The 26,551-nt window shown below is 45.2% G+C and overlaps 1 protein-coding gene across 1 annotated transcript; it reads left to right on the top strand.

The window, feature by feature from the left end:
* The first annotated feature begins 463 nt into the window (after positions 1 to 463).
* LOC144139712 (deoxyribonuclease-2-beta-like) lies at positions 464 to 22,842 on the top strand. Its single transcript, XM_077671995.1, has 7 exons — positions 464 to 630; positions 7,315 to 7,381; positions 9,380 to 9,544; positions 10,448 to 10,578; positions 15,382 to 15,403; positions 21,523 to 21,770; positions 22,792 to 22,842. The coding sequence occupies exons 3-7, from the start codon at positions 9,388 to 9,390 to the stop codon at positions 22,840 to 22,842; spliced, it is 609 nt and encodes a 202-aa protein (XP_077528121.1). The 5' UTR covers positions 464 to 630; positions 7,315 to 7,381; positions 9,380 to 9,387.
* The last annotated feature ends 3,709 nt before the right edge of the window (positions 22,843 to 26,551 follow it).

Below are 26,551 nucleotides of genomic sequence, written 5' to 3'. Positions count from 1 at the left end.
AAGTCTTGCGCGTGAGTGCAAGCTTCTCTAAATATTGTTTTGTAGGCCAAGGTTGCTCCAACAAAAATGTGTCTTGGAAAAAGATAGGTAAGGACTTCATTTTTTAACAGAAACCTCAATAATGCTGGCTCTCTGTGGAGGAAAAGAAAAACAAATGCTATTTGATCCGACAACCATTGTTTTATTGCATTTCACGTGGATATTTCAGCAAAAAAAAGGGCTACTCAAGCAGTTTTTCTCTAAAGACCAAAAGCCTGAGATGCATTTTTTCCCATTTGTAGCGCTTTATGGCAATCCCAGCCAGCGGCTGTTTATTATCATTTCTTAAAATGTTCCTTTCGTCCCATAGTTCGTTTATGAATATCTATGTATACGTTTCTAATGCGCCAAATGTTTTGAACAGAACGATTTTCTTAGAGAAGAAAGTTATGGGCATTCGTCTTTTATATTCACCACAGGTTCTTCATTTACAAGTTTCCGAACAGTTACGATTACGTCTACGTTGACTCTGAAACACCCAGCCCAACGACGCATTGGAAACGGTCTTCAAAGAGCATTGCCAGTGACCGAGATAAAGGAGCGCTAGCCAACACGATTGCTCGTAATGGAGAAACCACTGACAAGCCCGAGGTGAGGGTCAAGACGCTCCAATCAAACCACTTTCGTTTTATTTTGTATTCTCTGGAAAATATACGCAAGCGTGGTTCCCCGATCCCCGAAAATTACCAGTGGCTTAGCACGGCAGTGCCAGGATATACGTAGCTGCTTAGGCTTAGAGTAGCTGATTATCATGCTTACTGCTGCTAAAACGAATTCCAATGAAGTCCAGTCCAGTCCAGTCCAATCCAATCTAATCCAATCTAATCCAATCCAGTCCAAACCGGTCCGGTCCAGTCCAGTCCAGTCACAGCTCCTCGCGCATGCGCAGCATGGCTCTCCAGGAGCCACGCGAAACGGCTATCAAGCGGCTACGGCGCAACGTCAGACTTGGCTACTGCGCAACGGAGGCGCACAGCTGAGCACGCGCCGGCGCCAGTGCGTGTGCTGCGGCTATGACGTCACTCCTCTGGAATGCACAGACCGGCGAATGTGCAGACCCAATGCTGTACACACCCGTACTCCAATTAGATTGAATTTTAAATTCAATTCAATCCAATCCAATCCAATTTAATCCAATCTAATCCAATTCAAATTCAATCTAATCCAATCCAATGCTCCTCGCACTTGCGCAGCACGGCCCTTCAAGGTCCACGCGAAACTGCTCAACCTCGGCCTGTGTAGCTTACGCTATAAAAAAGAATTCGGGAGTATGCGGTGCTGAAACTACAAATCAGCCACTGAATCTGGAGAGAAGAGAGTTGAGTCTGTTTGGGGTGTAGCAATCTGCGAAAATACCCGGCAAATGTTTCGAATACGTGTCGCCATTCCTCACAAGTGCTTCCCTTCTAGTAATTTTTTTCTTTTTCTTTCTTTATTCTATTTCAAGCAATCATTTGTTAACTTGTTCATTTATAATATTTCAGCATTCTTTGCGCGGCGCATTTTTTTCTTTATTGAAATATTTGGTCTGTTTGGGTGGGCGAGCTTTTCAGTAAATTACTAGACCACCCGCCGGAATGCTTCCGAATTTGTGTATACAAAGCTCACTAGTAGGGCTAAAGATAAATCCGAATAAACCCCTGTGTAAAAAGCCTCGTCTGTGCCTTGTCAACAGACATCGTAAACCAGGTTGATGAATACGATAAACTTAAACAAGTCATCTGTGTTGGTCCGGCTAGAGTAAACTAGAACATAGAGTGGTTCGAATGAGCTGCCAAAACGGAAGCAAAAATAGGGTAACGAAAGGGGAATCTCCTCAAGACTCGCGATCGTCTCGCCGCCACGCGGTGGTCCATGGCAACTTGAGCTTCTGCGTGGGTAATTTAAAAACAAACCAACAAACAAATCAATAACTGTAAAATTACATAAAATATAAACAAGCAAATAATTATTTACATGAATAAATGCACTTTATTATTACTACTGGGAATGTAAGAGCAATACCCTGTAGTCTTGCAATGTCGGCGCTGCCATGCGGCGGCCGGTAGAAACTCTGGCGCCGTTTGCTACATGAACTTGTGCGACGCGGAACCGTTGCATGGAAGATATTTTACCCCGTGAGTTGAATACAGAGCACAAATGTTATAAACCGAAGGTGAACGGAGTAGTCCGCTGGGCTAAAATATGTTCCGGTAGCGCAGCAGTTCTCCAAATATATATCTCTTCTCCTAAACTACCCTCGATTTTGCACGTTTTGTGAAAAGCGGTGCCGAACTCAGACTAGCCCCTCGGTGCATGAACACGCTCTTATCAGGCGAAGATTCAGCAAATGTAACGTCGCATAGAACAAAAGCATGCATAGGTATATAGTTTTATACAATAATATTTGCATGAAACTATGTGTATAGGTAGGCGTAAATATCTCAGTGATGTATTCGGTGCAAAGAAAATTGCGGTTCTTATAATCGCGAACTACAAATTTGCTCATGATTGCCTGTTCCAAAGAAGCACGAATATTGATTTCCCTCTCAGAGTATGAGTGGTGCACATCGTGCCGAACAGAAAATAAATACTAACTGTAGATTTAGTAACCCTTAAACGTAGTTACCAGATGTTTCGCAGACATTAAAAGAGCAAAATTAAACAAAATATAACAGTACGGCACAGGTGGGAATCAAACCCCATCCTTCTGCGTGTGAAGCGAGTAATCTACCACTGCGCCTCGTTTTGAAGTCTTGCGATTGCAGCGCCCCTAGCAAATTTTACCAATTTTTGGCTTCACTTTTGATGTATTAAAGGGACACTGAAGTGATTTGTAAACATTGCGGGATTACTAGCGCAAATTGTTGTTCGGAATCCGTAGGCATTGTTTCGACCACTCTGGCCGCGTTTACGCGAATTTATTTAGTAGAAAAATCAATTCGAAAATGCTGTCTTCCTCTCTTTACGCTCGCCCATTTTCTGTGGCGTTTTCGTGTGACGTCAGCAGGAGATGAGCTGGAAAATGGCTGCGCTACTGCACGGTTCGCCGACCAGCCGACCTACCGATCGAGTCAGTCGGCCCAGCGTTTCGTCCGCCGGCCACCGACGGGTCGTCGCTATTCGCTCGCTCAATTGAAACTAAGCCACAACACCTTTGTGAATGAAAGAATGTGCCTTTCCTTACTTTGTTAGTTTGTACACTGTGTCAAACTCAGAGTCCGGGTCGCTCCACACAAGCGCTGCACAAGTGCACATGCGACGCTTCGCTGTCTTTACGCTAGTAGGAAAATCTAAGGCCAATTGAAGGCGGGAGAAGAGTCAGCGAAGTCAGTATAGGTACTAAGAAAATAAAATCACCTGAAACTTTTACCGTACAGCGCAAAACTAGGGAGCAGGAAGCACTTTTTGCGCTGGGTAAACAAGCACAGCGGTCAGCAGATGGTCAGCAGCACGACCGCACATCTGCGAACGCTTTTCCGTCAAAGAAATGCAATTGCTAGACGTGAGATATTGTGGAAGTTTGGGGGACACTTACTGCAGGAGTGATATACAACAAATAGTCACATAAAGTACTTAAAATGCTTAAAATAAATAAAAGTGTAAACTGGTCATACATTATAAACCTTATATATCCAACCCGGCCAGCGCTGGGAAAAAAAAAAAAAAAAGCTCGTGGCCTAGCGGTCTGAGGCGCTGGGATTAGTTTTAAAAGTCGCAAGTTCGAATCCCCGAGGGTACATGTTTTTTTTTTGGTAAGTTGATTTTTTCGTATGCGGCCGATCTTTTCTGAACTGAGTTCAGCATTTTTGGGCCGTAACGTTCACTGCTCCACGAGCGAGATCGCAGAACGCGCGCATACTGACAATGACGCGCTAGCGAGTTCTCGTTGGCGTGCTGTTGCCACAAGCACCGAGTGCTTGCGGGCAGTGGGCCCAGGCCTGAATCAGTACACCCTTGGCCTGGTGCGAACTAGCTTTTTACGAACAGACATGAGTGAGGCAAGCTCCGAATATGCGGGAAAAGCGCATGGCATTTGAGAGTCTGCGGTGACGCGGAGGGCGTTCATCCACTGCGTAGGCCTCGTCTAGTGATTTCTACGATTCCAAGCCCCTGGGAGGTTTATCTTAGACATTTGACAGCCGAAAACATGGCAGAAGCGCGGTACGGCGATAATTGAGAAATCGAGAATGCCCATCCAACAACGCCATCAGATGTCAAGCATGTTGTTTTACAGAACCGAAATCGAAACCGAAACTTTTGATTGCTAACCTTGGGCATCGTCCAATCACGGTGCCCCCCCTCCTGACGTCACAGCCTTTAGTTGGTGCGGCCGCCGCAAACCGCGCATAGTAGTTTTTCTTCTTTCGCGCTTTGTAAAATAATTACCGATTTGTCAACCGGATAAACGATGAATAGTGTGCTAATTTGAGCCAGTCTACACAGTGCAAGCAAAAACGGGAGCTTGACAAATTCACTTCAGTGTCCCTTTAAAAGTATAGGCGTTTGAACCACTCCGTGTGGTAGTTCACTCTAGTCCAGGTAACCAAAAAAGAAATTCGGCCTAAAAATAAGCCTAAGTGAATAGACACTCCTAAGTAGCGAACGCTAGGTTTAGGCTGTAACTAAAAAATGAAGGTGTACAAGTCTTCCGTAACTTAAGAAGCGGCTTCTGAAGAAGAAACTTTGGTAGCCGGAAACCATCAGAAGAACACAAAGTTCCTTTCAACTAATCATAAATAGAGGATGAAAGGATGAAAGATATGAATGACATGAAACGACCGTTTTGGATAAGTGAGCTAATGGGCGAGATGCATCTTATTTCAAAACTAAAAAAAGAAATGTAGTTGGGAAAGGCCTATAATGTGGAAAACTCTCTACCGGTGTACAGTAAATGTAACGAAATGGCCATTCGAAGAGAAGACTAGAGTAAACCAAATTTATTGATACCTCGTGGACGTTGGGTCGAGATAAGAAAATACTGGCAAAAAATTGATTTTTATAGCGTAGGATTGGGGCCCGATGAAGCCTGTGGCTGAGGCCTCTCTTGTCGGTGGCTATAGTTAGGCTGACCACGATTAACATGTTTATTATAAGAATATTTCAATTACAAAAGCTTTATTTTTCTATGTTGCAGAAATCTGTCGTTATGGTGCAACACACAGTGGGTGACATGCGGCATACAAAACGGCCGACTGCCTGAAGAATAAAAAAAAACATGACGACGAGTGCTCGAAGTGCAATATGATATATTATACGAGCTCAATAGAAAGTTATATGCTATTTCAAAAAAGTGTTGCTCTGAGAGATTTATCGTAGGTTCCTCGGGAATGCGGTACCGGAACACAACCCCAAGAACACCATAGAGCGATCATTCTAGTTGACTAAAGGTGGATATAGTGGACGGGTGGTGGCCTTCTGCTTAGAAACGACCCTTAGAGACATTTACTATGAACTACAGGAGCAATTTGTGCATGGTAATCAAAGCAGTAAGCACTACGTGAGCAGCAAAGCACGTTCCCCCTAATAGCTCATATTTACGGCCAACAAAGTCGATTAAGCAAGCCGCTCGCTCATCTTAACCTGAAGCGGAAGAAAACGGAGGAAAGGGAGAAAAATTATGGTGATAATGCGAGCACACGAGCGCCCCACTGAACCCGTTGCGCCGTATACGCACCTCATGATTACCGCGCACAGAATGAACGCACTGTGTTCTACACGACATTTGTTCTACATATTTGGTGGGGTGGTGTACACGCCGGTGTACTCGGAACCATCCACAAACCATGTTGTCGTGCGTACAAAGCGCGGCATAACAGTTACGGCTGTTATGGCATTGCAGTATCCGTTTATCAGCCAGACCCGTGCAAAAACGGCCCTGCTACTGCCAGGAATCCTCCCAGCTCCCGATATTCGAAAGTGGACTATTTATAGGCACGTTGCGCTGATGTTTGCCTCGCAAGCAGCAGCACTGTTTTCTATATCCCAGTGGTTCGGGGGTCATTTATTGTAGGAAAGTTGCCATGCATATCACGGGCTCGGTTCGTAGCATTTATATTACGTAAGTGTCGGCGCCCTGTTGTAGACAGCAATAGCTGGGATTATCACGAGTCACGCACGGGCCCCCACGCAAAGAAGGCATCTAAGGTGACGTCATGATAACAAGGCCGATAAGAACGAACAGCTTAATTGGCGCAGGCGAACATACGTCAAGATCCACGGGTGGTCAAAATTAATCCGGAGCCCTCCTCTACGGCGCGCCTCATCGCCTGCGTTACGTCGGTGCGTTAAACCCTACAATCAATCAATCATCGATCATAAATCCTACACCATGGAGGTCACATCTGTTATGGCAGGAAAAAAATCAGGGAACCGCTTAAGATAACATATGAGTCTTATCGGCGGAAACCTTATATGTTTATTTTACCGTATGACTAGGTCCAGATGAGTCGGCAACAAGTTTCTTACAGCAGGTTTCCTCGTCAGCAGACGCTGTCCTCGAGTAAGCATGTGAGCATCGTGAGCGGCTATACAAGTGTTGCTACGAATGGGGAATTCGGGAAACGGCCGTGAGCTTGCCAACAACTTTTTACTCATGGGATAACCCACCTGAGCTGGTCGGGCAAGCTCACATTTAGCCTGTACGTTAGCTAACAACAGCGTTGAGAATTCCGGAGGTGGGTCACGGGGCAACTTCGGCGAGTAAGACCAAGCAGCCTTCAGCCCTGTTTAAAGGGAGCCTACAACACTTTTCTCAACTTTTTTTTGAGATCTTAAATGCTTGCAGAACGTAGTCATACAACACATTCAGTACTTATATTAGGGGGTCGCAAAGTACATCAGCCAGAAATTACTGCTCTATGGCCATGAGATAACTTGGAACCTCGCACAAAAGATTTTCCTTTCTTTCTCGGTCTTGACGTTCTTTGACGGCCCGAATTATGTCACTGAGGCCATGTAGCGGCTGTTGGCCGGTTCTCCTTCAGTAGGAGTAATGAACGCTTTTCGATAGCAACATTAATAATGAAACCGCAAAAACAAGGCAGAAACGGAAGGCATATCTTGTGCGACGAGCAAATCCCGCAGTGCCGCTCCGTTCTGGCGATAACTGTATCTTTCGCAGTGCTTCCAGACGTGAAAGAAAGAGTGGTGAAAGCGTTTATCGAAAGAGTTGCAGGATCCCTTTAACTACACAAGCGCGAAAAACAAACGCTAACGCGGATTTTAGGGAAAATGCAAGCGTTGCAGAAACACGAAATCGACGTGGTGTGACAGTGACGTCTTGCACTCTTCCAGGACCTGATTTACGCAGCCTACAATGACGAGCAGAATGGTAAACCAGCACCAGGCGGCCACACAAAAGGTGGTTATCCCTTTTTTTACTCGTCCCGCCACTGTCATGTTGTCGCAGAAAATATTAAGATGCCCAGCCACCCTGGTCAACAAACACAGGCTTCCATTTGCAACGAGGGTACACACTACCTTGGCCACCTGACTGGCTATAGCTGGCTCGCTATAGCTGGCTGGCTCCAATAACGTTACTGTCAGCTAATGACTTTCCGAGTGCGCGGTGGGTCAGTGATTGTTCGTTGGTTGCCAACAAACTACTGAGTACCCACATGTGCCAAATAGTCGCCGATGCATGGGACGAAAATGGGACACGTAAACAAGAGTTCAAGGGGATCGACAAGGGATTGGAACAGTGTAGCGGAAGGAGCACCAAGAAAAGAGGGAAACTGGTTGGGAAAACAGGATGAGGATTGGCGGAGAAGAGGGAGAATGAGCTAAGTTGATGGAAGCTAAACCGTCGTTATAGATGTACACGGCTGAGAAATTGGAGATCAGAAAGGAAACTTTCTGCGATAATTCCCAGGACAGTGCTTTGCTTTTTGAGGCTAGAACAGGTTGCTCGCGAACTAAGAGTTTTTTGGGGAAGTATTCACAAAATGATGGGGTATGCGTGGTCTGCGGAAAAGAAACATAAACTATGCGGTACATAGTGTTAGAATGAGAGGGTATCCATCCGAATCTACACGAGGGAAATTTCCGGCTTCCAGGAGCCCTAGGATTTAAGGGTAGCACAGAGGAAGTAAACTTCAAGGCTGTCGAGGCGACGAATTCTGGTGGACAAAAAGCATAGAGTGGAATATTGCCTAGGACAGCTACCACCTGTAACAGGAAAAAAAGTATTTTGTGCCTAATAAGTTTTTGTGCCTGCCCTAAGCAGCGCTAGTATTAAACCAAGAGTATAAAACATAGGTATATTAGTCGTTTTTGGTAAGATGACACGTCATCACCCCGCTACAAAGGGGAAATCAATAGCAATAATCATCATCGTCATCATCATCATGATGGTAATCGCCGATATATGGTGTTAGGAGGAGGGATGGCAAAGCGTGTATCAACAAGTACGACGGAGAAGTACCAGGCCCAATGAGGGATGTTAGGGGGGGGGGATAATTAAAGAAAAATGGGAAGGGAGGAAAAGGTGGAGGAAGAGAAAGGATAATGGAAGGAAAGCGGAGAAGTAGGGGTGGATATCTGCAATGGGAAGAGATGGCAATCGAGACTTTGAGGGAAGTAAAAGAATGGGAGTAGGTTGGTAGAAGCAGAATGGAAAAGGATTCGAGGAAAAGGACAAGGGAGACCGTGAGAGGAGCACAGTGTAAGAAGGGCTGTTTTTTATAGTGTCTTATGCAAAAAAGGATGACAGGTTCTGAGGGCACAAAATGAAAAGGTAGGAAAAGGGCGTTACGTGAAACGGTGACAGAAATCATGTATGTTTTGGTGGTTTTTAGTAAGCACACACACTACAATTTTTACTGATAATTTAAGCCCAAAACACTTGAAATAGTTCCGGTCGGTCTTTTCACACCACCACACCACAGATTGTGTGCTAGAACAGAGATTTTATTGCCAAGTGAGCGCAGAATTAGAGTTCCCGACGTTCGTGCACAATCATCTCTTTATCTCCAAGTATACCAGCAAAAAAATTTGCGGAGCGATATCTGAACAGCCTCCTGGAAGACGCCGTGTCATCAAAACGCCATAGGCATGACCATATCTATCCATCTCAAAACCTTCGGTGAGCTAAAGAAATAAAAATACTTTTTTGTTGTTCCAAAAGTATGTAAAAACAATTGGCCGCGAGTTTTACAGAGCGAGGAACGGCATATATTTCACCCCTTATAGCCACTTCTTCTAGTGTGAACAGTTGTGGGCGCCGCACACTCCGAGAGAAATGTCGCAGTGGTTTGAAGTTAGCGCTATATTTTACCCTATTCCCCACTTATAACACCGATTGTAGCCTTAGCGCGAAACGTCCACTTGGAGCATGTTTAACCTAATTTCATTTTTACAGGGTTCTTCATGTTCGACAAAGAGACGGGAGTGTGGGTAATCCACAGTGTACCGAGCTTTCCCGCGGGCCTTTTTCGGAAAACCTACGTATACCCCTCGAGCGGAAAAACAAACGCACAGGTAGCCCTCTGTGTGACATTCAATTCGACACAGCTGGAAACTATTGGTGAGTTGAAAATGTCATTACAAAACATCGGTCGTAGCTTGCGCTCACCGTGCGCCACAGAATGCGGTTCTAAAATTTGATTATTTGTTACGCGATTCGGAGTGAGTCTATGCAGAATGCAACCTGTCATGACGTTTAAAATCTCTTGGCCACTCAGAATCGTACGTGCTCATGAAGCAATTTGCATTTAATGACATTGTTCGTATTCCGCAGGAAGAGATGTCGCTTCCGGCGTAATAGCGACTGGAACCCAGAAGTAACGCTCCATACAGCTAGCGGTTCAGATCAATTAAGCTATGATAGGAAAAGTAAACACGCATGTTTAACCCAGGTGATTCACAAACATCTGGGGAGAGCAAAATTGAAGCGGATGCTTTCTTCTGATAGCCTGTCTGTTGAATTGAGCAATTTGTGAAGCAGTATAATGTAAAGTCGTTCATGTGCTCTCGCCGGTCCCGTATCGGTACCCCGATGAAGTTGGTCTTGCAGTTTTCTCTGCCAGAGTTACTGACAAGCTTTGAATACGACGTTGAATTTTTCTGTTTATGCTTGTAACATTACTTTGTTTCAAAATATTTGTCTCGCCGACTTAATTTGAATGTTTCTTTATAACTTACACCTAACTTCCAACTTAGAGGGCTAACATTACTTACTAAACGAGAACACTTCAAGCTACGAGTCATAGATGTTAGGAATATTTCCACATCTCGCTTTGTGTAATGGTGACGTGTCTAAGAGTGACCTATTTACGATTTAACGTCCCCACGAAATACTATATAGTATTTCTATACTATATAGTATCTTAAAAACCACGCAGCTGTTGACGCCTACGTAATAATTCCCATGACCAGTGCGCGTAATATTTACAGTTTTTAAAGTACGATCTCTGGGTTTGCCTGTCAGCACAAGCACGGGACAGCTCATGCAACTGGGCATTAACAACCCTCTCTCGGAGGTCCTGCGGTGCACATCAAGGTTGCCCGGTCGATGTTGAACCCCTGACTGTTGCACGTACCCGGATCGGTGAACCTTACGTAATGTCTATGTTTTGAAGCAATGTTGGATCCTTGTGTTATATAACCCATAATTGCTTTGAAGTTTGTAGCGTGAGCTACAATGGCCGAGTTTGAGCAGTTTTGCGTTAGTCCTGGAGAGCGGTGCTGCACATGCGCGAGGAGCAGTGACGTCAAACGGCGCACAGCTGGCGCGCAGGAGCCGCTGCCGCCGCGATTGGATTTAATTGGATGGGATTGCATAGAATTGGATTGGATTGGAAATCATTTTAGCAGCACTAAGTATGATAATCAGCTAATCCTAGACAACAAGGAAACCCAAGCATAACCAGCTGAACCTTAGCTCATGCTACGTATACCCTGGCATAGCCGAGCTAAGCCACTGATAATTTTTAGTATCGTAATTATCATGCTGGAGATATGTTTATTGAACACGACCCATACATACCAGTACTTACCGAAACCTGGTTAAATAGCGAGATTTACGACAGTCAATTTCTACCAAAGAAGTGTTATGCGCATCGCAAAGGTCGTGACAGAAGAGGGGGTGGAGCAGCGATCGTTTTTAGGGATTGCCTCCAAGTTTTGAAAACGCCAGATGTTCCCGTGGGAGAAAGTTTATTTTGTAAACTATAGGCTGAAAATGTTAGATACGTCCTGGGAGCTGTCTAGTGTCCACCCAGCTCGTCTTCCACTTTTTTGGAAGGATGAGAAGAATATTTATATAGCTATGGTAAAGCGGAAGATAAACTGATTCTAGCTGGTGATTTCAACTTACTTAATATTGACTTGTGCCATTTTTTCTCGCAATCATCGCTACTAGTTAACAACAAAATGCCTGACGTTGCCTTCATGTTTGATTTACTTCAAGTCGTAGACGATTACACTAGGATCCAGAATGACTCTCAGGTAACTCTTGATTTAGTTTTTATAAGCGGGGCTATCAAAAACAAAGTGTCATGTAAGGTTACGGGTGGCATCTCTGATCAGCTGTAGCATTAACTTCATTGTACGTTCCTCCTACCAATTCAGGCAGGGTACAGTTCGATCCAAATTTTTCAAGGGCCGATGACGAAGCTATTCTTGATGCCGTGGACCTCCCCTACGATGCATTCCATAACAGCACGTGTGATTTCAATAATTTGTGGTTAATGTTTAAAGATATTGTCTTCGATTGTATAAACAGTTTGCGACTAAAAAAGCCAACAATTCGAACAATTAAAACCCCCGGATCACTTGGAAGGCGTTACAATTGCAGCGTAAGCTTAAGCGCCTCGAGAAAAAAAAAATTCTAGCACTCCTCAAGACGAAGTTAAATTGAATGAAGCGTCGCGTCCATTAAAACAAAAAATTGCTGCCCATAAAGCGAACTATTACGGTACAAGTCTTTCAAGTTTAATGACAATGTCTCCCCAGCAATTTCGGCGGTTGGCAACACCCACCTTTGTGATAGACAACGAATGCATTAGTGACGACTCTGTGCTTTGCTCTGAGTTCAACGAATATTTCAAGTCTGTAATCACGAAGGATGACGGCAATTTGCCTGTATACGCTGCGACTTGTCCAAGTATTCCCAACATGGTTCTTTCCAAAGAGGATATTCTGAATTTACTTTCGAAGCTCGAAATCAAGAAGTCGCCTGGCCCACATGAAATCACCAATATGTTTTTAAAGCGATATGCAGAATGGTGCGCGAAGTACTTATTTGTTTTATACTCCAGGTCTTCGAACGTGCGTTACAGGGTGACTGGAGAACAACCAGAATCAAGCTGACATACAAAAAAGGAGACAAGCCGAGTATTCCTAATTATCACCCAATTTCAATTCTATCTGATTCATGCAAAATCTTAGAACATATACTAATACATAAGCACATTTCTAACTTTCTGGAAGAGCATAACGTCCTCACAAAACTTCTACATGGCTTTAGGCAAAGTTATTCTACCTGTACGCAGTTAGTTGATACTGTTAACGACTTAGCTACTGCAGTTAATGATGAAATTCAAAGTGAAGTCATTTTTATGGATTTAAAAAACGTTTTTCATGCAGTTTCTCAGAATAAACATTTCCGGAAATTAGACATCATACTAAAAAAATGATAAACTATCCGCGTGCATTGCAGCATACCTCACTAACCGCCATCAATTTCCTTGTTTCAATCCTACGTCATCCAGATATATTCATGTTGATTCTGGCGTTCCCCAGGGATCGTTCCTTGGGCCCTTATTGTCCTTGATCTTTATAAATGATTGTATATTGTACAATAAAATTGTGTGTGCTGGGGACCAAACAAGGGTAAATCGTGACTTTGAAAAAGTTGTGGATTGGTGTAGGCAGTTGTAAATGAGCAATATTTTTAGAAAACTGTTTTTATGAAAATAACGCACAACAAAGCACCTCCTTCACACCTCTATACTGCTGGTGACATTAGACTGAAGAAGTGAGGCAAGATAAGTATCTGAGATTGTGGATTTCTAACGATCTTAACTGGACTAAGCATATCGATACTGTCTCGGCTACTACTCTTCAAAAACTCTTCTTTTTAAGACGTGCTTTAAAGTTTTCAAACCCCTCCGTACGCCTCCTAGCTTACAACACAATGATTCGTCCCATGTTAGGGTATGCGGTAATTATTTGGGATCCGTAGACTCAAACCAATATTAAAAATCTAGAAAACGTTCAAACGAAGGCGGTGAGATTTATATACAATCCTTACGGGTGTACATCGATAACTGCACTTCTCCATAAGAGCAACCTGCCAATATTATGTGAGATGAATCGAATCCTACGTCTTAAATTTTTCTATCAAATAGTTACTGGACAGTATGCTATTGGCACCTCCAACATCTTTAACTTTCGAACTGGGAACGATACAACAAGCCTACACGCAGTATCAATCGCACCGCTCAATCCACGCAACAACTGCTTCAAATGCCCATACTTCACAAGAACGAATGTCGATTAGAACAACCTCTCTAACAACGGGGTAACCGAAAAATCACCTTCTGCTTTCGAGTCGCATCTGCTGACATGATGCATCTTTTTTTGTTTTTTTATGTATATTTTGTGTATGTTTGTGCGTGTTTTGCAGCGAAGGTGACTCTTGTGAAGTATGTTACAAAGATAGCAGTATAAATAAATAAATAAAAAATAAATAAATAAATAAATAAATAAATATATATAAATAAATAAATAACTAAATAACTAAATAAATAAAAAATATTAATAAATAGATAATAAATAAATAAATAAATGAATGAATAAATAAATAAATAAATAAATTATGTGCTGTTACCGCCTTCACGTTTTGTTGACGGGTCTTATACACGCACAAATACCTTTTTATTCGCCTCACATATCCACCACAATTTTAAGCAACGTAACCTTCATTTCGGTTGGCCATCCATCATAGGAATGGCTGTCCTTGGACTTTGCTCACTTGCGTCGAAAAACGCAAACCCACACGCTCTAAAGTCCATGCTGTTGCCCTGGAAACAGCATGGACACCATGAACAGTGTCCATTGATGCTGCCTCCGCTCCAGTTCCGACGTTGCCATAGAGACGTCAAGACCGAGCGCTCCTCGCAACCTGCCCTCCTGATTAATTCGTCGCACGCCGTGTGAATGGGGGTAGTGATTCTTTTCGCCATTGGTATGCGTTGTCAAACGGACCATGCAGTTAGTGCCGGTCGGCGAAAATTACGACGGAAGGGAAACGACGATGACAAAATGATGATACCAAGTGGAAAGCAGATGAACCGAATAGCACATAATGCAGCTGCTACAGAGAGAAGACTAGAACCCTGAGACGATTAGAAAACAAATCACTGTTGGCGCGGTGTACGATGGGGCATGAGAGAATCTCCATTTTGCCGAGCTCTAAAGACGAAGCAAGGTGTGCCTCAAGTTTGCTAGGGAAAAATACGATATCGCCAGTAAATCTGCAATAATTTTTTATCGGTAATTATACAGATTGGAGGCTTTTTCTGGTCTCCACAGCTGTAGATAAAACACACACACACACTAATATATATATATATATATATATATATATATATATATATATATATATATATATATATATATATATATATATATATATATATATATATATATATATATATAAATTGTAGCAAGGCTAATGAGAAGCTCTTGTAACGCTATCAGCTTATCGGGCTATGCGCACGTCAAAAAAGAGTGGCATGCGATCGTGGCCAATCTATGCACTACGGTATGCGCGCACGCTGGTAGCAGTGGAAGAAGACGTACGGCAGAAGGTGCTCGGCGCGCGATTTCGGCCATCGTCTGTACGCTTGTACCTACGTTCGCCTGGCTTCTGCTCCTGTCAATAAACGACGTTCGGTCTACTACTGGAGGGTGAACCGCATCTCTTACGATATATATATATATATATATATATATATATATATATATATATATATATATATATATATATATATATATATATATATAGAATAAGGGTTGGCAGTGAAGAAAAAGAGAAAAAGAAAGCAAAGGGGGAATGCGTTAGGTCATAGGGAGATATGAAGAATTTTTTGAGTCAGAAAGGAAGTGGTGAAAAATGGTGAATATATATATATATACCGTGTGTTTTCGCACGCAAACGACAGACCAGTGCTAATTTGTCACTTTGAACCACGAGCAACACAGAACAATAAAGGTTAAGGCTTTATTATCTCAGAGGCTTACTACAAGTCGTCATGTTCGCACCGCATTGAAATGATAAAACTACCGCAAGAGGAGCAGAAGAACAAGGATCCCTTTAGTATCGTCCTTTTTCACTCCTCACTCCTCGTTTTGCAGGAGCAGATGCACGACGTTCATGGTATTCCATAACCTAACGGATGCTTGCGCGCCAACTGACGAGGCACCCTAGCGGCACCGGTCCTTGAACGCAGAAGCAAGATGTTGCTTTCGCTGTCATGTCCTGTCCGGGCAGCTGAATCAGCCAAAACATTGCCAGTTATTCCACAGTGACTTGGCAGCCAATAACCTCAATAATCCTCAATGCTCAATAACCTCGGGAGAGCACAGCGGCTTGAGATAGGTGGCGAGGCAGTGGAAGTGGTAAGCGAATATGTCTACTTAGGCCAAGTAGTGACCCCGGATCCCAACCTTGAGGCAGAGATAATTAGAAGGATCAGAATGGGGTAGAGTGCATTTGGCAGGCATTCTCAGATAATGAATGGCAGCCTGCAATTGTCCCTGAAGAAAAAAGGTGTATGATAGCTGCATATTACCGGTACTCACGTACGGGGCAGAAACTTAGAGGATCACTAAATGGTTCAACGTAAATTGAGGACGACTCAGCGAGCAATGGAACGGAAGCTTATAAGTTTAACATTACGGGACAAGAAGAGAGCGTACTGGGTCAGGAAACAAGCGCGTGTTAAGAAATTAAGAAGAAATGGGCGTGGGCAGGGCATGTAATGCGAAGGGAAGATAACCGTTGGTCATTAAGTGTAACGGAGTTGATCCCTAGAGAAGGCAAGCATGGCAGGGGGTGGCAGAAGGTTAGATGGGCAAATGAGATCAAAAAGTATGCGGGGATAAATTGGTCGCAGTTAGAACAGGACCGGCATAATTGGAGATCTATGGGAGAGGCCTTTACCCTGCAGTGGGCGTAGATAGGCTGCTGCTGCTGATGCTGCTGATGATGATGATGACTTGGCAGCCACTTAAATAAAATATTATAGGCATTTTTTTTCTCGATCACAGTCTAATTTACTTTGTAACTGTGGTTGGGAATGGCCTTCACGAACGCCCACTCCTTCCTAATCGGTATGGCCAGTAGAGACCATTGCGACGCCAGCAAGATTAAAGAGACAATCGAGCATCTGCTTTGTCGTTTCCCCGAGTATTCGTCGGAAATACGTGTGTTGACCGCCGAGCTCAGTAGATTGCACAATGAACTGTTCACAGTAGAGACTATTCTAGGACATTCACCCCTACAATCGACTTCGCAGAAGGCAGCGAAATCTCTTGTGCGTTTCATGAAAGACACAGGCTTAGATGAAGAACTATAGTGCCCACAAAGGGATGAAAGTATGTGCGTGACCCTGCTCCTATCCCCTCCTTTTTGCCTTCCCTCTTTTTCATCTCCTGAACACCCTTTTCCTAGTGCTCAGTAGCAATGTTGGCTCTAAGCCTGGATAACCTCTCGGCCTTTCCGTTCCCTTTCGCCCTCGTCGTCCTCATCATTCCCGAATTTATTTCACTCCGTGGAAATATTTGCGCGGCCTTTCCAAAAATTTGCGCTCCTGATCGTTGCCTCAGAAAAAAAGCCCCCAAAAGCGCCAGTGCCTTCATGGAGAACTTCATTCTGGATGATTATAAGAGTTTTCCCCGTTCTTTACTTGCATTGTGATGATGACGTTGATGATTATCCGTGTTTTGTGAGGCACGAATTGCTGTCTGTATGCGTAAATTTTCGCTTCGAGCTCAGGGCACATCATTTATGATGGCATCCTATGAAAACATGATTTCCGCGTGAAATGTCAGTAGACTGATTTTTTAACTGTCTCTCATTCGTTTTATTGCTAATTTCACTCAATCTCAAAGTACGTGGCTGAATTTGGTGTGGAAAACCCCGACCTCACTAACTGAACCTGTCGCACATTTTGCATGCGGTGAAACCACATGGTTAAAGTGGACCTCATCAAGTCAAAAGCACAATAAGCTGCCTACCAGTGTCAATGAGTCAGCCACTCTCCCCGTGGGACACGAATTTTCAACTTCATGACATTAGGTCACCTGCCGTACTGCCTTGCCTGGGAGAGCGCATTTCTGCTTATTGTTTGACCAGTTTTCCATGCCTGGTAGGGCTGCTTCCGAAGCAGTAAACACTCCTTCATCGTAAACCCTCAAAATTCGAATTCGGTTTTGTCTCCATATATTTTGAATGTCTGTCTTCAATCTATAAATTTGCACGCTGGGTCAGTGTTCTTTGGCTCTTCTCTCTTACAGCGGAGCACCTGCTACTTCAGCATCCGAACATCTCCAAACCGCGTGGAACTAAACAAAAGGAGCGCCCTCATCTCAACCTTCTCCATCCTCATCTTAACAATCTCATGAGCGGGAATTTCAGAAATCAAGGACCCTGGGTGCTGAACGCTTCACTTTGGGATTTAAACGGAACAGAATACAAAAGCTTTGCAAAGCACGGCAACCACGGGAAAGGTAGGTGAAAGGAACTAAATTCTTCGTATCGTGCGGATTTCGGACAACGTGTAAGAGCCCCCACCGAAACGTTGTCAAATGAAAAAGGCTCCCACGCATAAACACTATCAAGTATCCAAACATCCGCTTCTTTCCAATTGAAGAAAAATGTTCTTAACGAGTTCGTTAGCTTCTCTAGGTATAAAATTTTAAAGTTTCATGTTTATTTCTAAATGACGTACAACAGATTTTCACATTAGTACTGGACCTAAGCACAAGTTTAGTGACGGGTCCATCATAAAAGGTAAATACATTTCAGTTGCAGCGAGTGGAGGCGAATGTGTCTCGCGTGAAAAATGAAACTACAAGAATGGGATAAGCAATTTATTATCAGTTCCTAATCACAATTACCAATCCTACAATTGGCGATAACAAACTCATCACTTGAATGCACAAATTCAAACTGAGACATCAAATCACCCATACACGAATACATTTTCCCATTCCTGAAGTGTACGTTCAAATTCAAAATTAGGTCACATAATCTGGACCCGCAAGCTTACTATACGTTCCTTATAAACATTAGAGAGTCTGCAAAAAGTGCTGTCAGCGACAGTATAAAATTGGTTTTATTTTTGAGATTCCTACAATAGTTATTCTGAATTAGAGCACCACTGAACTCAATCAACTTTCGAACATAAGTATTGCGAGACACGCGTAAGATAAATGGTTATTTCTTGCAGCTGTGCTGTCCTTTCCCTTGGGTATAAAATATCATGGGGTAGCGGCCCATTCTCTTTCAATACTTTTTAATTGTTAGAGCACCTTCGGGTTCAATTCCCGGGCGCTTTCCTGATGAAGCGCAAGGCAAAAACGCCCGTGTGTTCGAGATTTCGCCGCACGATAGAGATTCCAATATGGTCCAAATTAATCCGAAGCCCTCCACTACGGTGCGCCTCATCGCCTGTGTCGTGCCGGTGTGATAAACCTCATAACCATCAAATAACTTTGAGCACGTTTTCACGTAGAGATGAAATAAAGGATTAGAATACACAGCTGCTTGAGAAAGTTGTTTCGTAGAATGTGTACATTTGGATGGCGTAATAGTCCTCGGGGCACTCTTTCTGATCTCTTGTGCGAGAAAATGCTTGAGCGTATCCTGCATATATACGTGGAAGTAAAAATATCTTACAATTACGGGACTTTAGGCCCGAAGCACACATACATGCGATACAGGGGACAGCGGCAGCAGTCATAGAAATTTATTGAGAATACGTTCTCTGAGGTTTAGGCACCGACACTGGTAGCAGGCGATGTGGGGTGGGTCGACGTTATCCCACATGTATAAATGTATACTGCTATAGAACTGCCTGTCAGCGTACTTATTTACGCACGCGGTAAAATGGCGCAATTATGATGACATCATTAAGTGCGTCCAAGAATGACTTGGCCAGCGTCCCGCGTATTTAAGCTCACGTTAATTCATAAATACCATTTGAACTTACCGTTATGTTCACCCTAACCTAGCCGCATAAACACGTCTTAGCACACCCTTTGTAGTTTCTGTATTCCGGGTTACAATTAGCTACATCCTAATATATTTAGTCTCAAAGCTAATCCTGCAAAGCATTGTTCTACAAAACTAGTAGTTGTAGCTTAACACCACTTGAAGATTTTCTTGCTCTGAGGCATGTCCCTCCTGCGTCGGCGTCGGCGGCGACCGCACGCCACCTGCGCATGCGCGACTCTCCTCCGCTCTTCTCTCCGACACTTGTGCGCAACACTCTCACTCCGTCTCATTATCATAAACAACAGCTGCGTGCGCGCGCTTCGCTCGCTTCGCTCCGCTCCCATCGCACAAGTGCACGCATGCGCGACTTTCCTCCGCTGTCTCCTCTCTCAAGGCGCTGTGAATATAAAGCGGGTATCGCGCTGCGGCGGTTCAGTCAGCGCTCGCTCTCGTTCGACTTCGCGTCACTTTGCTTGACGACTGCGTGCTTGACTTGATTCTTCTGATGAAGACGTGATGGAAGCGACAGTCCCTTGAGCGAGTGGTGTGACACAATCCAATACCAGCGTCATTCCAAACGCTAAAGTAAAATTATGCCCATCTTCCCGCGTATGAGAACACTCGCATGTGATGGAAATGCATCATACGCGTTCACAACACGTTTCACCCGATTTAGAGAATCAACCCAACGGAAACACCAATTGAACCCCCCGATGCGTCGCATCGCACCAGGGTTCCCTCGTGGGAAGATGGGCGTAATTTTTTCTTATACTTAAAAACAATATTTTCTATTTAAATTGTTCATAAAAACCCCAGAACCGCTTTAAAAGCAACTCATGTTGTCGATGCTTTCGGGAAATGTGCTCAGTTGGCCTCAATAAACGCTAACTACAATTCATTGCTGACGAAAGAGGAAAATGTGTTGTGTACATTATGAGAGAACCTACATTATTTTCCGCAGCACAATTTAGGGGGCTTATAAACGCGCCGTGAGCTCATACGTATCTTAAATACTTGACGAAGGCGCGGTTTTGCAGGTATCGGGTGGTCATACTTCTCAGGCGTTTGAAAAATTACGCCCATCTTCCCGCGAGGGGAACCCTGATGTGATGCGACGCATCGGGGGGAGGGGGGGTTCAATTGGTGTTTCCATCGGGTTGATTATCTAAATCGCGTGAAACGTGTTGTGAACGCGTAGGATGCATTCGCTGAAGGGACCGTCGCTTGCATCACGTCTTCATCGGAAGAATCAAGTCAAGCACACAGTCGTCAAGCAAAGTGACGCGAAGTCGAACGAGAGCGAGCGCTGACTGAACCGCCGCAGCGTGCTACCCGCTTTATATTCACAGCGCCTGAAGGAGAGGAGACAGCGGAGGAGAGTCGCGCATGCGCGCACTTGCGCGACGGGAGCGGAGCGAAGCGAGCGAAGCGCGCGAACGCAGCTGTTGTTTATGATAATGAGGCGGAGTGAGAGTGTTGCGCACAGCTGTCGGAGAGAAGAGCGGAGGAGAGTCGCGCATGCGCATGTGGCGTGCAGACGCCGCCGACGCCGACGCAGGAGGGACATGCCTCAGAGCAAGAGATGCGTCACGTCTAAAAAAATAAAAGTTGCCATTTGCCGCAGGCTTAAGCACCATTTATACACAGCCGCTAATAATAATATCCCCGGAGCTGCAGGGTGGCCACTCTTAAACATGGACTGGTAACTCCACCTCTCGGTAACTGCTCCAAATAGGCAGTTGATCGCCTCAAACACTGTAAATGGGTAATCAAATGTAACGGTATTCTAAAGCTCTGCACCTATATCGCGTTTTCCCCGCACTACACACTAAAACACAAAGTTAAAGAAACATTCGTTACATTTTCAAAGTTCTGTTAAATGTGGCAGTGAAAAATGTTATTGCAGCCGTACGGGTTTTGCATACAAAGAGTAACAAATCCAGTATATCGAACCATGGTTTGTACTATAGCATTACATTTCTCCATCTTGGATTTTATATAGTGTGGAATTCCATATTACAGGTGTTAAATTCTCCACACAACCCAACGAACTTTCGCTGCGATGCAGTTGTATTGCAGAAAACTGATTCTGTGGCAAATTTTATTCGGAAGAAAATTCCTTGCAACATTTTCTGCGTTGCACTTCTGCCGGCAATCGCAGTTATTCTAAATTACAAATTTCTACATTTTCAAAGACTCCAACAGGATTACTTCAGGTACTCTGACAGCGCACCCGTTGACGAGCAGGTTTTTTCCCTGCTTTCATTAATACGTAGATGTGTACTCGGATCTGGTCGCCCCTGGACTGGAGTCCAGCCTGCGAGTGTCCACTTGGAGCAGGACCGACGACCTACTTAAGCCTTACTGCGACGGCAAGTACTCCGTGGTCAACATTCTGTCTCTAAGCTTCAACCTAGGCACAGGAGATCCGGTGGTCGTGAAAAACACGCAGGACCACAGCAAGTGGGCAATCTCTTCAGACAAGGACAAGCACTACGTGTGCGTCGGAACACTTAACCGCGTGGTAAGCTGCAAGGTATTCTTACGCATAAAGACCATTTATTGATAGCAATGACCCAGGAGGTCTTTAAGCATATAATTACCAATATTGTTGAGGTGTATTTTCGTTTACTAATTTGCCTTTTATGCAACAATCACCCTCTAGAATGAACACTACAACCTTCGCAAAAGATAACTACGGAAGTTGATCTAAACGCGGTGCTCCACCAGCGCAATTGGGGTCGTGCATCATAACAATCTTTATAAACGCCCTGCTAACTAATTGCCAACGTAGGGTTTTCTAAATTGTACTGAAATTGTACTGAAAGCCTACAAGCGGCCATTGCCAATGGGATAGGAAAACGTACGCAAAGCTTTTCTGCTCGCTGCAATGCACGGAGCCCGCACTCCTGCTTCACCTTTTATATATATATATTGTCAGGCACGCACCAGGAGTCTTGAAGGACGTCTGTATTAGGCGAGGCGGGCCTTGTCCTGCGTGGCAGGGAGCGAGCACCAGAGAACAACCAAGCCTGGCGTTAATGATGATAGTGAACTGATGACGATGATAAAGCATGATTGCGTGTTGAAGACAAAGCCTGCAAAGTACGAGTTCACTGGCGCATACCTTTCTGCTAGTACTTGACGCATAGCGTTTGTGTACAACTACCAGGGGATTGTCCGGATGCATATTCTTCTGACGTCGTGGTCCTAACCAGCGCTTACAATATCCCCCCCCCCTTGGTGGAGCGGCCGACTCGGGCGCTAAGAGTCCGTAGACCGAGAGTAAAATGGCTTGAGCCGGGAAACGTGCGCGATCTCGGGTCCACGACAACGACGGTCGGTGACACTAGCGCTGGGAGTCACTCGGTAATTCACCGGGGAAGTCTGCTCTACAATGATTTAAGGTCCGATGTAGCGGGGCAGGAACTTCTCACACAGTCCTGGGGCACGAAGGGGAATAGACAGTAGAACTTAATCACCAGCTTTGAAGGAGACAACGCGATGTGTGGCGTCATAATTGGCGTTGCGCTCTTCTTGTGTAGCTGTTGTCCTCAGACGAGCTAGATGACGGCTATGATCCAGTCGAGAAATGAACTCATCGGGAGTGTTGGTTCTTGGAAGTACCGGTGCGGTGAAAAAGGACGTATCAAGGACAGAAGCTGCTGGGCGACCATAAACAAGAAAAAATGGCGAAAATCCTGTGGGACGTTGAACTGGAGTATTATATGCGTACGTGAAGAACGGACGAATATTGTCCCAGTTTTTGTGGTCCGGTTGAATGTAAGAAGAAATCATGTCGGAAACGGTGTGGTGGAACCATTCGGTCAGGCCCTTCGTTTGAGGATGGTAGTTGGACGTGGCTCGGTGAATTGTCTTGGCTGCGCGGAGACCCTCCCCAAGCACGGCAGAAAGATATATACGACCTCGGTCACTAAGGAGAACTCGGGGCGGTTCATGTCGTAATAAAATATTCTTCAAAAAGAATTCAGCCACCTCGGTAGCGCAGCCTGTGGGAACAGAAGCCGTTTCCGCGTAGCGGATAAGGCGGTCTGCGGCGGTAACAATCCAACGATGTCCTTCCGAGGTAACGGGGAGAGGGCCATAGAGATCAATCCCTACGACTTCAAATGGAGATGAGGGACAAGGCAGGGGTTGGAGTGTCACTGCGGCGCCGGAAGTGGGTCGTTTGCGATACTGACTCGCGGCGCACGACGCAACATATTTCGCCACGCTAGCGGATAGGCCAGGCCCGAAGAATCGGTTTCTTATGCGGTCGAATGTCTTGTGGAAGGCCAGATGACCTGCGGCAGCATCGTCGTGAAATGCCTAAAAAATGTTGTGTTGAAGAAGACGGAGTATGACGGGGACCCATCTGTCGCCGGTTGGGTGGTAGTTGTAGCGGTGAAGGGTGCCGTTAATAATTCGAAATTTCTTGAGCTGTCGTCATGAGCGGCTATTGCTGGGTCGGCTTACACCACTCAACAGGTCAATGAGGCTCGGGCAGGAGCTGTCGTTTTTTTGGAAAGCACTCAAATCACAGGGTGGTTCCATTCAAGAGTCCACTGGCGCAATCTTTAAGGATTGCGTTGTTTCATAAGACTCCGGAATACCATCTTGGGTCGAGGATAACGGGCAACGTGAGAGGGCGTCTGCATCTGTGTGCTTCTTGCAGGACTTGTACACAACATGGCAGTTGTATTCTTGCAAACGAAGCTCGCAGCGTCCAAGCCTCCCAGTTAAGTACTTGAGGGAAGCCAACCAAAGAGAGCGTGATGGTCATGACCACAGTGAAATCTCGCCCGTACAAGTATGGCCGGAATATCCGGACGGCTCATACTACTGCAAGGCACTCCTGTTCTGTTATCGTGTAGTTCCTTTCCGCAGGTGTCGAAGTCCGGCTTGCATAGGCCAGCCTTTGCTCTACAGAGGACGATCTGCGCTGTAATAACACAGCCCCAATTCCGTGTCCGCTGGCGTCGGTGGGAAGGATGGTCGGTGCTCCTTCATAGAAGTGTCCGAGAACAGGGTCGGAAGTAAGGGCGTGCTTCAATTTTTGAAAGGCTGTTTCACAGTCCTCGGACCACACAAATGGAGTACCAGATGCGAGGAGTTCGTGTAGGGGCGTAGCAATCGAAGCAAAGTTGCGGATGAAACGATGGAAGTAGGATGCCAATCCTAAGAAGCTGCGGAGTTCTATTTGGTGGTCTGGGCTCGAAACATTCAGCACGGCATTCCCTTTATCGGGGTCGGGCCGGATTCCTTCCTTGCTAACCAGATGGCCCTATACTTTAATCTATCTACTTGCGAAGCGGCATTTCTTAGTATTGAGGGTCAGTCCGGAATTGGAAAGGCAAGTTAAAACGTCGTTTAGGCGCTGAAGGTGTTCTTCAAAAGTAGTAGAAAATATAACTATGTCATCCAGATAACGTAAGCACGTCTTTCATTTCAAGACCTGTAGAACCGTGTCGATCATTCGTTAGAATGTAGCCGGGGCATTGCACAACCCGAACATCATTACGTTAAACTCGTAAAGACCGTCAGGCGTGGCAAATGCTGTTTTTTTCTTTGCCTTGTTCGTGCATAGGTATTTGCCAATACCCTGATCTCAGGTCTAGACTCCAAAAGTATTCTGCACCTTGCAACGTATTCAGCGCATCATCGATACGAGGCATCGGGTATACAAGCTTGCGGGTAATGTTATTTAGGGCCCGGTAATCCACACAAAACCGCACGGAACCATCCTTCTTCTGTACTAAAACAACAGGTGACGACCATGAACTCGTTGAAGGGCGATCTATCTTGCTTTTGAGCATGTCTTCGACTTTTTCCTGAATTATTTTTTGCTCCTTTGGTGAGACGCGATATCGGCGGCGGTGAATGATTCAAGAACCATCTGTTTCTAATCCGTGGGTGGCTGCTTATGTTTGCCGCAGAGCGGAGGAGATGGAGGATTCAAATAGGGTTTCGTGCTTGGCCAGAAGATTCAGTAGTGTTTTTTTTTTGCTCCGGTGTGAGATCAGGACTGATAGTATCGTTAATGGCGAGCGATGGTGATTTATAACCGGCCGAGCATTCTGCAGATGAAATAGACTCAAATGAAACGACACTCACTGCCTCATCGTACCTTGAGGTAATAAAATAGTCTCGGTTGAAGTATTCTGTGCGACCAGAAGAGCAGTTCCACGAGAAAACGTATTAGGCAGGGGGTACAAGAAGACCTCGAAGAGAGAACTTTCCGGTAGGAGTAATAAACACATCGCCATCGAGAATTTTGTCAGAGTTAATGGAGAGCATGGCCTCTTGTCCAGGAGGCACAGAAAAATCGCAGGAGGCGGTCCCCAATCGTAGTTCTGTAGAATCAGAAACACTGGCCAGGTCTGTGTCGTTCATACGAAGCAAGGGTTCTTTGCACGAGATCACAGCAGACGCCGATTCGAGAATGTCCCAACCCAATATCATCTGATGAACACGTGAAGGCAGTACTGTGAGCTGAGTGTGATGTCGAATGCCGGCAATGGTAACACGGGCTGTACAGAGTCCGGAAGGTTGAATCATAGCGTTGTTAGCACCACGTAGAGGCACCAGGGTAGGGGGTTCGTACTTTACGCAGTTTGGAACCCACGACTTCAAGAATTATAGAAATACTAGCACCAAAGTCGACAAGAGCTTCCACATCAATTCCTTCGACGACAACCGATAATGTGTTTGATGGCCGTTCAGGGTGACTTTAGAAATCGATTGAAACGCAGTTTTGCCCCAACAAACTGCAGTTTCTAGTTTTCCGTGTGGTAGTTGGCGCCCTGGGAGGCCGGACGAAGCGGCGAGACAAAGCGGCGGCGGGAGTCGGACGGCGGACTTAGCCTTGGGGGCCGGGGGCTGCGTTGCTGATCCTGGGGTTCGTTAGGCGAATGAACGCGTCTGGAGTCGTGCAACCGTTCTGAGTAGTATTCTTAGGATGGTTGACGGCTGCTTTGTGGGATGGTGAAGTAGGCGAGTCTTCCGTCTTGTTGGCGCCGTCTACAGAAGCGGGAGACATGCCCCCGGATGCCGCAATAGAAGCAGATGAGTCGCGGAGGACGCCAAGCCGGGTAGCCGTACGCAAACCGAGGAGGACCAGCCGGTGGCACTGGGTAAGGATGGACATGGCCTGGATGCGAAGGGACAGGCGGTCCAGCGACAGGAGCAGAGACAGTTGCCAGAGGTGAACATGCAGATTCAAGGAGAGGTGCCGTCAGAACTGGAGCACTGGGAGCAAAAGGCAGTGGAGCCACCGCGGCGTGGTCAAAGACTCGGTGAACGTCA

This window comes from Haemaphysalis longicornis, unplaced genomic scaffold (assembly GCF_048455015.1).
Source record: "Haemaphysalis longicornis isolate Haplotype H1 unplaced genomic scaffold, Haemaphysalis longicornis Haplotype H1 scaffold_5, whole genome shotgun sequence".
Classification (NCBI taxonomy): Eukaryota; Metazoa; Arthropoda; class Arachnida; order Ixodida; family Ixodidae; genus Haemaphysalis; species Haemaphysalis longicornis.
Note: the sequence above shows the minus strand (reverse complement) of the source record. Positions and strands in the feature narration are given on the sequence as shown.